The sequence below is a fragment of the Alternaria rosae genome (genome assembly GCF_020736505.1).
Source record: "Alternaria rosae strain MPI-PUGE-AT-0040 chromosome Unknown BKA58scaffold_2, whole genome shotgun sequence".
Taxonomy (NCBI): Eukaryota; Fungi; Ascomycota; class Dothideomycetes; order Pleosporales; family Pleosporaceae; genus Alternaria; species Alternaria rosae.
Window position 1 is genome coordinate 2688180 of NW_025763571.1, and position 11186 is coordinate 2699365.

At 53.1% G+C, this 11186-nt stretch overlaps 4 protein-coding genes across 4 annotated transcripts; 3 read left to right on the forward strand and 1 right to left on the reverse strand.

Annotated features, from left to right (window-relative positions):
- The first annotated feature begins 55 nt into the window (after nucleotides 1-55).
- On the forward strand, nucleotides 56-1825 carry BKA58DRAFT_96312 (uncharacterized protein). Its single transcript, XM_046176288.1, has 4 exons — nucleotides 56-283; nucleotides 335-543; nucleotides 595-941; nucleotides 990-1825. The coding sequence occupies exons 1-4, from the start codon at nucleotides 134-136 to the stop codon at nucleotides 1481-1483; spliced, it is 1200 nt and encodes a 399-aa protein (XP_046029297.1). The 5' UTR covers nucleotides 56-133; the 3' UTR covers nucleotides 1484-1825.
- Nucleotides 1826-3485: 1660 nt separating this feature from the next.
- On the reverse strand, nucleotides 3486-4590 carry BKA58DRAFT_398518 (histidine phosphatase superfamily; the record flags this gene model as incomplete). Its single annotated transcript, XM_046171489.1, has 2 exons — nucleotides 3486-3667; nucleotides 3723-4590. 2 exons carry the CDS (start codon nucleotides 4588-4590, stop codon nucleotides 3486-3488), a joined length of 1050 nt encoding a protein of 349 aa, XP_046029298.1.
- Nucleotides 4591-5400: 810 nt separating this feature from the next.
- On the forward strand, nucleotides 5401-9318 carry BKA58DRAFT_398519 (heterokaryon incompatibility protein-domain-containing protein; the record flags this gene model as incomplete). The annotated part of the gene is made up of 3 exons (XM_046171490.1): nucleotides 5401-5750; nucleotides 5801-6684; nucleotides 7193-9318. 3 exons carry the CDS (start codon nucleotides 5401-5403, stop codon nucleotides 9316-9318), a joined length of 3360 nt encoding a protein of 1119 aa, XP_046029299.1.
- Nucleotides 9319-9551: 233 nt separating this feature from the next.
- BKA58DRAFT_377321 (glycoside hydrolase) lies at nucleotides 9552-10710 on the forward strand. The gene is made up of 2 exons (XM_046169606.1): nucleotides 9552-10001; nucleotides 10054-10710. The coding sequence occupies exons 1-2, from the start codon at nucleotides 9879-9881 to the stop codon at nucleotides 10627-10629; spliced, it is 699 nt and encodes a 232-aa protein (XP_046029300.1). The 5' UTR covers nucleotides 9552-9878; the 3' UTR covers nucleotides 10630-10710.
- The last annotated feature ends 476 nt before the right edge of the window (nucleotides 10711-11186 follow it).

Below are 11186 nucleotides of genomic sequence, written 5' to 3' on the forward strand. Positions count from 1 at the left end.
CCTGCTTATTCGGTCAAGTGTCTAGCTGCGTAAAAGATCCTGAGCCCCCCATTACCGACCCAACGGTGTGCTCATTCTGGGGCTCCTCCTCGCTGTATGAGCGTCCACTGCTTTGACAATATACCACACCACAATGGCTGTCCCCAACAGAGGCCCCGAGCTGCTCGCCGTCAACATCGCCTTCGTCACCACTGCAGTCCTGGCTTGTTGCTTGAGGATATATGTTCGCGTCTGCATGGTCAAGGCATTTGGCCGAGATGATTGGTTAATGGTTCTCGCAACTGTAAGTATAGATCGATGCGATAACTGGGCCGCTTCCTAACTAGGTCTCCAGCTCTTCTTCATTTCGTACACCACATCGTCTTGCATCGGTATACATTATGGAACCGGACATCACCATCATGACCTGCCCATCGAGAGCGTCCAAAACGCGAAGCATGCGTGGTACTTCTGCTATCTGTTCTACTCCGTTTCCATGATCTGTTCAAAGCTTTCCATTGGGTTCCTTCTCCTGCGGATCAGTATCCGAAAATTACACACATGGTGAGCGTTCAAGCGAATTCAAGTAGTGATGACATTTATTAACAATATCAGGATCATCTACAGTGCCATGGGCGTCTCGATCATCGCTGGAGGCACTTTCTTCTTCGTCTGTCTCTTCCAGTGCTACCCAATCTCGTACATGTGGGACCGCACTTCGCAGGAAGGAAAGTGCGTCGACAATACAGTCATCACCGCTCTCGGCTACGTCTACAGTATCTTCAGTATCATCTCCGACTTCACTTTCGCTATCATTCCGGGATTCTTGGTATGGCACTTGCAGTTGAAGAGGAGGACCAAGGTTGCTTTGATCCCATTGATCACCATGGGTTGCATCGCAAGTGCTGCGGTTATCGCGCGCATGCCCTTTGTTCATTACTTCAACTCTCCCGACTTCCTCTGTAGGTTTCCGTACTACTGTTTATGTTGCCCAGCACTAACGCTGTTAGGGTCCACACTTGACATCGCCATTTGGTCATCGGTCGAGCAAGGCCTCGCTATTACTGCCGGTAGTCTCGCAACGCTTCGCCCATTGTTCTTCATCGCCATGCACAAGCTTGGTCTCTCCACCCGCCCAACTGGGGCTTACCGTCCATCCGCATATGGCATGACCGCCCCATTACCCGGAAACGCCGCAGGAAACTCCAAAGCCGACAAGCTCCGCCCCGACATGTACAAACTCTCCGCCACCGTACAAACCCGCACTTCAGACGATGAGCCCCCGCATAATGGATCCAACTGGTACGGCGGCAAGGCTCCGCCCAACTCGAAGAAGAGTACGCGTGTGGACAACTCCGACAACGATAGTCAGAGGAGTTTGAGGATCAAGAGCGCTCGAAGCAGTGCGGAAGAAGTCGACTTCCAGAACGGCATTATGGTCTCCAAGTCATTCTACATTACAGATGAAGAAAGGGGATCGGTTCTGTCTGCGCCTTACAGATGATGAATTTCAGCAATATACCCACTTCACCTTTTTCCATTTGTCATTACGAAGACATGCGAAGTTATCCATGTCGCGGAAGGGACCCGTGTCGCATTGATGAGTTCCTTGCTTGAGACGCAGCAATAACAAAGCACCTTGCAGGGTGCGACTTCGATGGCGTCCCCAGACGGTAGTGTGATGGCGTCCGCACACACTCTTCATCGTGTTCACTGTCAATGCCATCAACTCCACGGATCCGTCTGAGCGACCGTGCCCCACCTCCGCGGTACTCCCAAAGCCGCACGAAGAAGCAAATACTATGGCCTCAAAACACCACGAAAAAGCCACGATGAACCGAAAAAGTATGCGAACGACTTGCTTCGGCAACCGCGGTTACCGAGATCAAAAAGCAGGTTCATCTGGACTCTGAGAACACACCGCCCCACAGCGGCTCGAGGGCTGGGCCATACTTGACTCGAAATATACCACGGCAGGGAAGCGACGACACTAACTGCCGCATCACGGCTGACGGCCATCATTTTTGTATACCCCATCCCTGTACATTACTGAAGCGACATGACGTTCCTGAATACCCTGTAGATATTGGTATTATAGTTAATAAGAGACGCTAAGAAGATTTTTATATATGTCGCATCAACTGTCTGCGACGTGGGCGGCATACCAGACGTTGATTACTTATACGCCATGACGACGAATACAGCGCGACGCGCTACCCAAAGCCTAAGTTCTCGTCTCGAAACACTAAGCTTCCGCATCTGGCACTTTGAGAAAAAGGAAGTTTGTCGTTACCAGACTACAACTGCCGCAGAGCCTCAGACCACCTCAGCAGGGGGGTGTAAGCTTACGTGCAGCAACATCATCCCTCATTGTGACATCGTCAGACATTCTTCTGACCGCCATAGTCGTCTCACCATCACCTCATGTACCAGCATCACCTTCGAAATGATCTACCACCTACGCATCCCTTCGCTGCCCAACTCCATCATCTGCATGTACATCTCCATCGCAACCAAAAACACTCCGCCGAAAACTCCCGACCGGTGACCGTCGCACTACCCTAACACCTCATCCCAACCGTTCTTCTACACTACCAAAATCTCCACAGAAACCTTCCAAATCATTCACGAACACCGGTTCCTGCCGTTTGACCTATCACCACTCACTCCTCCCTAGCAGTACAGTAGCTTACCCAGACCCCCGAAAGTCCGAAAGCGCGAAAGTGCGAGAACGTGAAAAGGCCCGATTCTCAGCGATCATAACCTAGCTGCTAGCGTACCACCCGCCAGTCTGGCCTTCTCGCGGGACCTAGGATGCCTAGTTCACTAAGATCATCGCTAAGATCATCGTCGTCGCTGCGGCTAGATGAAACGGTCCGATGGTGGGAAGAAGGGTTGGGTGTTGGGCAGGGAAGAGGGGTGCAGCGTGACGGAGGCTTGTAGTGTATGGAGGGTTATGGAGGTGGCAAGTGAAACTACAATGACGATGATGAACTAGATGAACGCAGGGAACGATGAACGATGAACTATGACAGAGTCGATGGCGACGAACCAATCGGTGAGGTCAGTAACTTATCTGTGACATGCCAAAGCTGAAGGCAGAGGGGAATAGAGTTCGGTGGTTGGGTAGCCGTTGGGAATAGGTTAGGGTGGAATCGTGCATGAGGTCGCCAGGGCACGGGATAGACGTGCGCGAGTGACATGTTTACTATGTAAGCGTATGTACCCCGTGTTCAGGCGGAGTTACTACCGATGCCGGACGGCACCTATAGTAAGATTCACAACTCTCCCCGTGTTTCCACGAATGAAGACGATTACTCATAAGTAGGGAAGGGAAGCCAAGATGAAGACACGGCACGGGATGCAAGCGACATGGACCGTGATGAAAGCTGGAAGGGACGCATCTAGAACACAATGCAAGAGCTTGGAATTCAGGTGGCTGAAATTGTGTACTAACTTTCGAATCTATATCCACTTCAGTCTACATCCGGAACTAAACAACGCGCTCAAGTACAGCACGAGCAGTCATTGCAGCTCGAGTCGCGAATCGCAGGCGGCGCCGCGCACGTCTTCTGCGGTGTATACGGCAGAGTCGTAGTAGCGGGCGGAGGAGCATTGAGTGTCGATGCCTTGACCAGAACAGGGATGGCAGCTCCAGTCGAAAGACGGAATTCGCGATGGCCAAGGACTGAGGCTTTGTTAGTATACTTTGCCAAAGCGACGTTAAAAGAATGGGCACATACCACGAAGCAAACTTCCAATCTCACCCGAATGCGATGAGATGGAGATATAAGTACTATCGTCATTGCTGAGAATATCATCAAGCACAGCCTTGGAACGAGCATCCTGGTTTGCGCGCGGCTCAGCGAAGAGTTCAGTCCAGTATGGGTCCTCCTCCGCGAAACCCTTCTCGAACTTGAAGCCAGGGAAGTTCTTCTTAATGAACGACTTGCTGTGTCGGCGATCGCAAGTATGCGCGCTAATACCCTCACGTAGGAATTCCTTGACAACAGGCACAAAGGGGTTCTTGCGCGGTAGCTTAACGCCTTCGAAAGTGATCTTGGCGGTATCGAGACAGCGGTACAGGGGGCTGGTGTAGAAAGTCTCGGGCGGAGTGATCTTCTCGTCCTTGATGAGGTGGTTCCAGAACTTGTTCACTACTTTCGCTTGCTCGATACCGTCGATGGTGAGCTTTGCGTCTGCCCAGGTAACGGTGCCGTTGCCGTCGAGTTCGGACCAGTAGCAGTTCCACGCTGGGGTGCCGAAGTAGGATTCTGCGGCGTTGTGGAAACCTTCGCCGTGGCGGCCCATGAAGAAGAGAGTGTAGCGTTCATTGCGCGGTGCCTTTCTGTTTAGGGTAGAGATGTAGTGGGCGAGACGTTGCCATTGGGTTGAGTGCTTGCGGTCTGGGCAGGAAGAGTCGCTGGGGTAGGTTCGGTTGATTAGACCGAAGTTGCTGGTGAGGAAGTTGAAGGTTGAGGGGTCAGTTGCGGCATCGTCTTGTTGGAAGATGCCGGTTACGACGGTGTAGTTGATAGATTTTGCGTGGTGGTATGCGCTGACTGAGGATGCGGCGGCCACGAGACCGTAGAGAAGTGATGAGGCACGCATGTTGGCGGATTAGGTATTAAATTACTGCAGGTAGATCTAACGCCTGTCAATTGGAAGAACGACGGTTTCCTACGTCTCTTTAACACATGTCGATGTCGGATGTCTTTGCGCCGGATGCACAACGGCGGACATGGTTGTAAATGTTGATGAGGTTCACAGCCAATCATTAACAAACGTGATTCGGCTGCATTGCCGGACGAGGTTTAACGCATGGAAAGGAACGTTGACCTTCCTCTCACGTCGTTGGCCAAGAACTAGTTATGATGGGGCAATGAAGATCAAAGTCCCGGTGGAGAAGAAGCGTGTTGTATGGCATGGCCGTGATTGGGAGGGAGAACTCGTTCGAGGTCCTCGCGATGCTGCTTGGGAAGCACTTGTGGTCCGCAGACCCGGTTTACGGTGCTGTCCAGCTTCTTTGAGATAAGATGGGGAAATGAAGAGGACGGCCGTTCGAAATTATGGGGGGTTTTTTTATAGGGATCAAGGTAAGAAACCTGATGGTATTCAATGACTTGGTCGTGACTTTACCCAAGTTTTCTTAGACAAGTGCCAATCGAATCTGGGAAGTACTGGTGCGATTGACGAGGGCAGACTTAGGCGAATCGCAAGCCTGAATGGACTGCGCACGGCTGCTGCAGCAGGTGGTGTTGGACTTTGGGGGAAAGTGAAAGCCCGCCACGTGTGAATGTACCTGCCAAGGCCATCGGCTGCACCTGCCCTGCAACAGCTGAGCCGCGGCTCCACAAAAATTCCAGTTGTAGCTGTCGCGAAATGCATTCAACCAACTCCCACATCATCTTTAGGCCCAAGATGTTCGAGAACTTGTGCGCGCTCCCGGTGGAGCACGACATCTTTGTGCAGGCGATCCACCCGGAAGAGCCTATCATCGCTGTAGGCTTGGCGAGCGGCCATGTGCAGACATACAGGCTGCCCTCGGGCGCAAGCGACGACGACGACAACGATGAGACGATCGCGTCCGAGAAAGGCTTCGGCACCATAGACAGCGTCTGGCACACACGGCGACACAAGGGAAGCTGTCGGACCCTCGGATACAGCGTCGATGGCACGTCGCTATACTCGGCAGGCACAGATGGCATCGTCAAGGTCGCAGACTGCATGACGGGCCAGGTGACGGCTAAGATTGCTGTACCGCTGGATCCGTGAGTACAACAGACATTGACCATCACGTGAGCGACACTGACACCGACAGCGCGAATGGCGGCATCGATGCGCCGACCCTCGTCTACGGTCTCTCTCCGCAATCCCTCATCCTCACCACTGACTCGGGCAACCTGCACATCTACGACATTAGGAATCTCAAGGGCGGCGAAAAGGTGTCCCTGAAGCCCGAGAATACACACCGCCCCCATGACGACTACGTCTCCTCCCTCACACCTCTACCGCCCACGCAAGCAAGTACTAGCGGTTTTAGCAAGCAATGGGTCACAACAGGAGGAAGCACACTGGCCGTCACCGATCTGCGGAGAGGTGTCATGGTCCGCAGTGAGGACCAGGAAGAAGAGCTGCTCAGCTCGGTCATTGTGACCGGTCTGCCGAAGAAGGGCTCAAGCGTAGGCGAGAAGGTCATCGTTGGTGCAGGCGACGGTGTTCTCACACTCTGGGAGCGCGGAGTCTGGGATGACCAAGACGAGCGCATCATTGTCGACCGCTCTAAGGGAGGCGGCGAGAGCCTCGACTCCCTCACTGTCGTACCAGACGGCGTTGGGCCAGGCGGAAAGCACATCGCCGTAGGACTGGGCAACGGAGACATTCGCTTTGCTAAGCTCGGCCCAAACAAGGTTGTCGCTGAGCTCAAGCACGACGAGCTGGCCAAGGAGAGCGTCATTGGTCTGGGTTTCGACGTCACCGGCCGCATGATCAGCAGTGGTGGAAAGACCGTCAAAGTCTGGGGCGAGCAGACCTGGCAGGATGTGGATGAAGACGACGAGGAGACTACCAACGGCAAGCGAGATCACGATAGCGAAGACAGCGACGATAGCGATAAGGATATGGATGACAGCAGTGAGGATGACGAGCCCAAGCAGAAGCGCAAGAGGAGAAAGAAGGGCAAGGCTGGACAGGCTAAAGGTCATGGTATCACGCAATTCTTAGGGCTGGACTGAAGCGGCGATACGGAGTGACTGGTTATTCAGCTGAATGCTGACTGTGCTCATCCTGGGAAGCAGCTCATCGTGAGCATGCACCGGACGCATAGTTGAAGCAGGGTAAAAACTTCGACTTCATTGGTAGCGCTACAAAGGTATGCAAAGCAGCCATTTCATGTCTTAGTAGCACTTCGTTAACGCCAACACAGTAATATGCAAGGATTACTATTTCTCATACACTTGTTGTCACCAACTCCTGCCTCTGTCGCGATTGCCCCCACTCCCAGTCGGGCCTAGTCCCAAATGTCGTACTTGCTGAAACTGCCACCTCACTCCTTTCCTCACGCCCAGCAACACCACAACACCATGGCTAATCCTCAGAAATCCTATCAGCATATCGAGCACGCCTCGACGTGTCCATGCGCGACGAACGCGCTAGGTGCAGTGCTTCCACCCCAGCTCATACCGCCGATATCGCATGCTAACTCATGTGGCAGATGACTGCAATTGCTTCTTCTCTGCGCTCTCCAAAACATCCATATTCCAGGCTGCTACCTTGGAAGGACCTGGTGGCGTAGATGGTCAGCTCGATGAGATCGCACAAACTCACATCCGAGATTTTGTGGCGCAGAAGAAGTCACAATGTGGCGAACCACCGCATGAGCCAACATCACAGCTCTACCAACCCCTTGGAGAAGGCGAGATTCGCGTCTTGGAGCTGCATCCTGGAGAAACCGGAAGCCCCCTACAGGGAACTCTGCACACTGTCAGCATCGACTTCTCCCATCCTGCAAGAGAGGAGCAGTATACCCAGCCCTTCGACAATCCAGCAAACACGAGTAGACGAACTTTGACCTACACCAGGCATACGAATCATGCTGTCTCACTCGCTACAGGCAAGCCGGTGTGGTTCACCGCACTCAGCTACGTCTGGGGTCCACCGATTTTCGAAGACACCATATCCTTTGAACATGGAGAGCTGAACATCTCAGCAAGCCTTGCAGGAGCTTTGAACCACTTGAGATCGACTGAGCATAGTGTTGTCTTGTGGACGGATCAAATCTGTATCAATCAGCCCAACATCGCTGAGAAGGTGCAACAGATTCCGTTGATGGGCATGATATACACCCATGCTACGAACACACTCATATGGCTCGGTGATGACGGCGGAGAGGAGTCGGCTCTTGCATTTGATTTGATGGAGACCGTGTTCGTGCGGCTACAGGGGACAGATGCGCAAGTGACGCCAGCGGACTTTGAAAGGCTGAGCTTTCCGCATAGCCTCGATCGAGCATGGTGGGCTGTCCGTCAAGTCCTTCGTCGCCCCTGGTTCGGTAGACTGTGGACCATCCAGGAAGCGGTACTTTCGAGACATTTGTTCGTCAAATGCGGCAAAGTCGAGGTGTGCTGGGACGACTTTGCTGCATGGTGTCATGATCTGGCAGAGACGCATCTGCTCAGCTGGCTGACTACTAACGCTGAGCTGGATGAGAAGTACGAAACGAAAGCAAGTGTTAAAACATTACCGCCACAAGGGGCTGATGTGGTGAACTCGGTCCAGGCAGAGCGCGTACATGGCCTGTCAATCGTTACGAAAGAAACATTGCTAACAGTTCTGGTTTCTACACGTTATGCGCAAGCGACAAATCCCAAAGACAAGATATACGGTGTACTGGGTATAGCTGATGCCAATATCGTACCCGACTACAATCCCGATGTTTCTGCGAGAGCGGTATTTCACGAGGCTTGTCTGACGGAGATACCTGATCGCATTTATGAACTGCTTAGCTGTGTCGATCACGACGAGCCGCTTCGACCAACGTGGGTTCCGGATTGGAGCGCTCCACGTGTTACGGACGTGCTTGGCTATTCGACGAGATCTTGGGCTGTATACTGCGCGGGTGGTAGGCCCGTCACAGGCGCGCAGTCACCTAAGGCTATCGTGAGCGAGAATAAGCAAGAGATCACGGTGAGCGGTAAAGCATTCGACACCATCACTATACTGGGCAGTGTTAGCGAAGACCCATTCCTGGATATCGTCGATCCGCAGCGGCGCAATAGTGATCTAGCATCCTATGCTGAGCTTGTTCGGGGCGCTGGTCGAACACACACATATCTCTTATTAGGCACTTCAACCTATGACGCCTTCCTGCACACACTACTGGCTGGGCGCGATGGCTCTGGCGTTGCACCGCCTGATGCAGATCACAGCGAGGTGTTTGGGCTCATCCTCGATGCCACGACAGGCACCTCACTTTCCCTACCTGGTCAGACCATGAGCCCGCGGCGGCAGAAGGGTCACTTCAACCTCGATAGTCTCAAGACCAGGAAACCGGCAAAGATCCTGGAAGACTTGCAAACGGCGTACCGGGCCGCCTTGAAGATGCGCCGGCTTGCTGTGACCGAGAAGGGCTACTTTGCATTAGTGCCGAGGGGTGCCCAAGTCGGCGATGAGCTCGCTGTGTTCGATAGGGCATGTGTACCTTTCGTGATAAGGAAGCAAGAAGTCGGAAGAATCGCCGAGAAGTTCGAGCTGCTTGGTGAAGCTTATGTTCACGGCGTTATGAAGGGCGAAGTAATGGCTATGGAAGACATTGAGCTACAAGACATCACACTTGCTTGAGCGCATCCTAGGCGGTCCATCTTCCCGACAATCACCCATACATCGCGATCCGGTCGGCACTTCTCCACTAGCGGCAACAGTCAACCAGGTCACAAGCAAGCCTCTTTATATGGGGCAGCACTCTATCCCCGGGGGGCTTGGCGCCTCCAATCTACATACGGCTAAGCCATTGGCTAAAGTCAAGCTCGCTTAGGACTTCTAAGAACATTCGACACATGCCCTACATTGCTTAATATAATCGCGTGGCAACTACAGCGACACGGTCTCTCTCATCCGGGTTTTGGCTGGCATAGCGTTGCGCTTTCCAGGCCTTTGCCGCGGCGGCTTGCGATGCGGTTGGTGGATACGAAGGAAATGCTCCGCTCATCTGGGGTGCAGATTGTAGGCTTGCTCGCATTTGGAGATTTGTATGCGATATCACCGAGCATACAATATATGTAAACCTTGGGTCTGGGTTTGGATCTTGGACGTCAGGGCGAAGACATTGTTTATAAGTACCCCCGACCAGATCAACATTGAAACATCAAGCACCTCCACTCGAAGCAATATCAACCATCACAATGAAGTTCTCTGCCCCTCTTGTCCTTGCTGCTGCAGCCAGCTCGGCATCTGCCCACACAATCTTCGTCAGCGTCAACGGCGGCGCAGTAGGAGATGGTGTCCGCGTTCCCTCATACGATGGCGTGCGTATCCTATATCCCCAACCCGCCCTTCCCCCAGCTAACTCCTCCCCAGCCCATCAACGACGTCTCCACAAACGACATAGTCTGCAACGGCGGCCCCAACCCCACGGCCAAAACCTCCACCGTCATAACCCTCCAAGCCGGCTCCACCGCCACCCTAACCTGGCGCCACACCCTCACCTCCGGCCCCTCTGACGTAATCGACTCCTCGCACAAAGGCCCCGTAATGGCCTACATGAAGAAAGTCAGCGACGCCAAAACCGACTCGGGCGTCGGCGGCGGGTGGTTCAAGATCGCGGAAGACGCATTCGACGGCTCGAAATGGGGTGTTGATCGTCTGATCGCCAATCAGGGTGTTCAGACTGTTACCATTCCCAAGTGCATTGCTCCCGGACAGTATCTGTTGAGGGGTGAGCTGATTGCGTTGCATTCGGCAAGTAGCAGTATGGGCGCGCAGTTTTATATGGAGTGTGCGCAAATTAATGTTATTGGTGGGGAGGCGAGCAAGACGCCAAGTACGGTTTCTTTCCCGGGCGCGTATAAGCAGAATGATGCGGGCATTTTGTACAACTTGTACACGGGCAGCAAGACGTACACAAGCCCGGGTCCGGCAGTGTTTAAGTGCTAAGTCTTGGAGTGGGGAAGAAGACATGCATATTAGTAGGCTGGGTATTAGCTACTAGAGTTGTTGTTAGACAGAAGCACTGGCATATATTCGCAGCTATCTGTTATCATCCACTATGTTTTCCCGTACTGCACGCATCACATTTGTGACAAAACGAGAGCTGGGCCGTCGATGGTCGGTGCGGCGTCATTATTATTCACGTACAGCCTTCTCAATTCCGCGGTGAGCACATGGCTTACTCTGCCCCCCACCATCTGATTTGGTCGGTGGCCTTCTGGCGTGTCGAACAGGTGGGCGGTAGCGGGCCATACGATAAATGGACAGGCACTCGGCCGTGTGACCGCGAAAAGATTCTATGAATTCGGAAAGTCCTTACTTTGACCTCTCAATCACTTTTATTCTAGAGAAAGAGGTTCTGAAGCGTACTAGTTGTTAGTGTTCCTGGGCCGCAAGGCTTAGCTTGACATCGTTTCATCGGTGGGTTAGCTGATCCGTGGACGGAGCGGTGCATGCTACGGGCACCGTAATGAGAACGCTTATTCAATATCATATTCGATCTC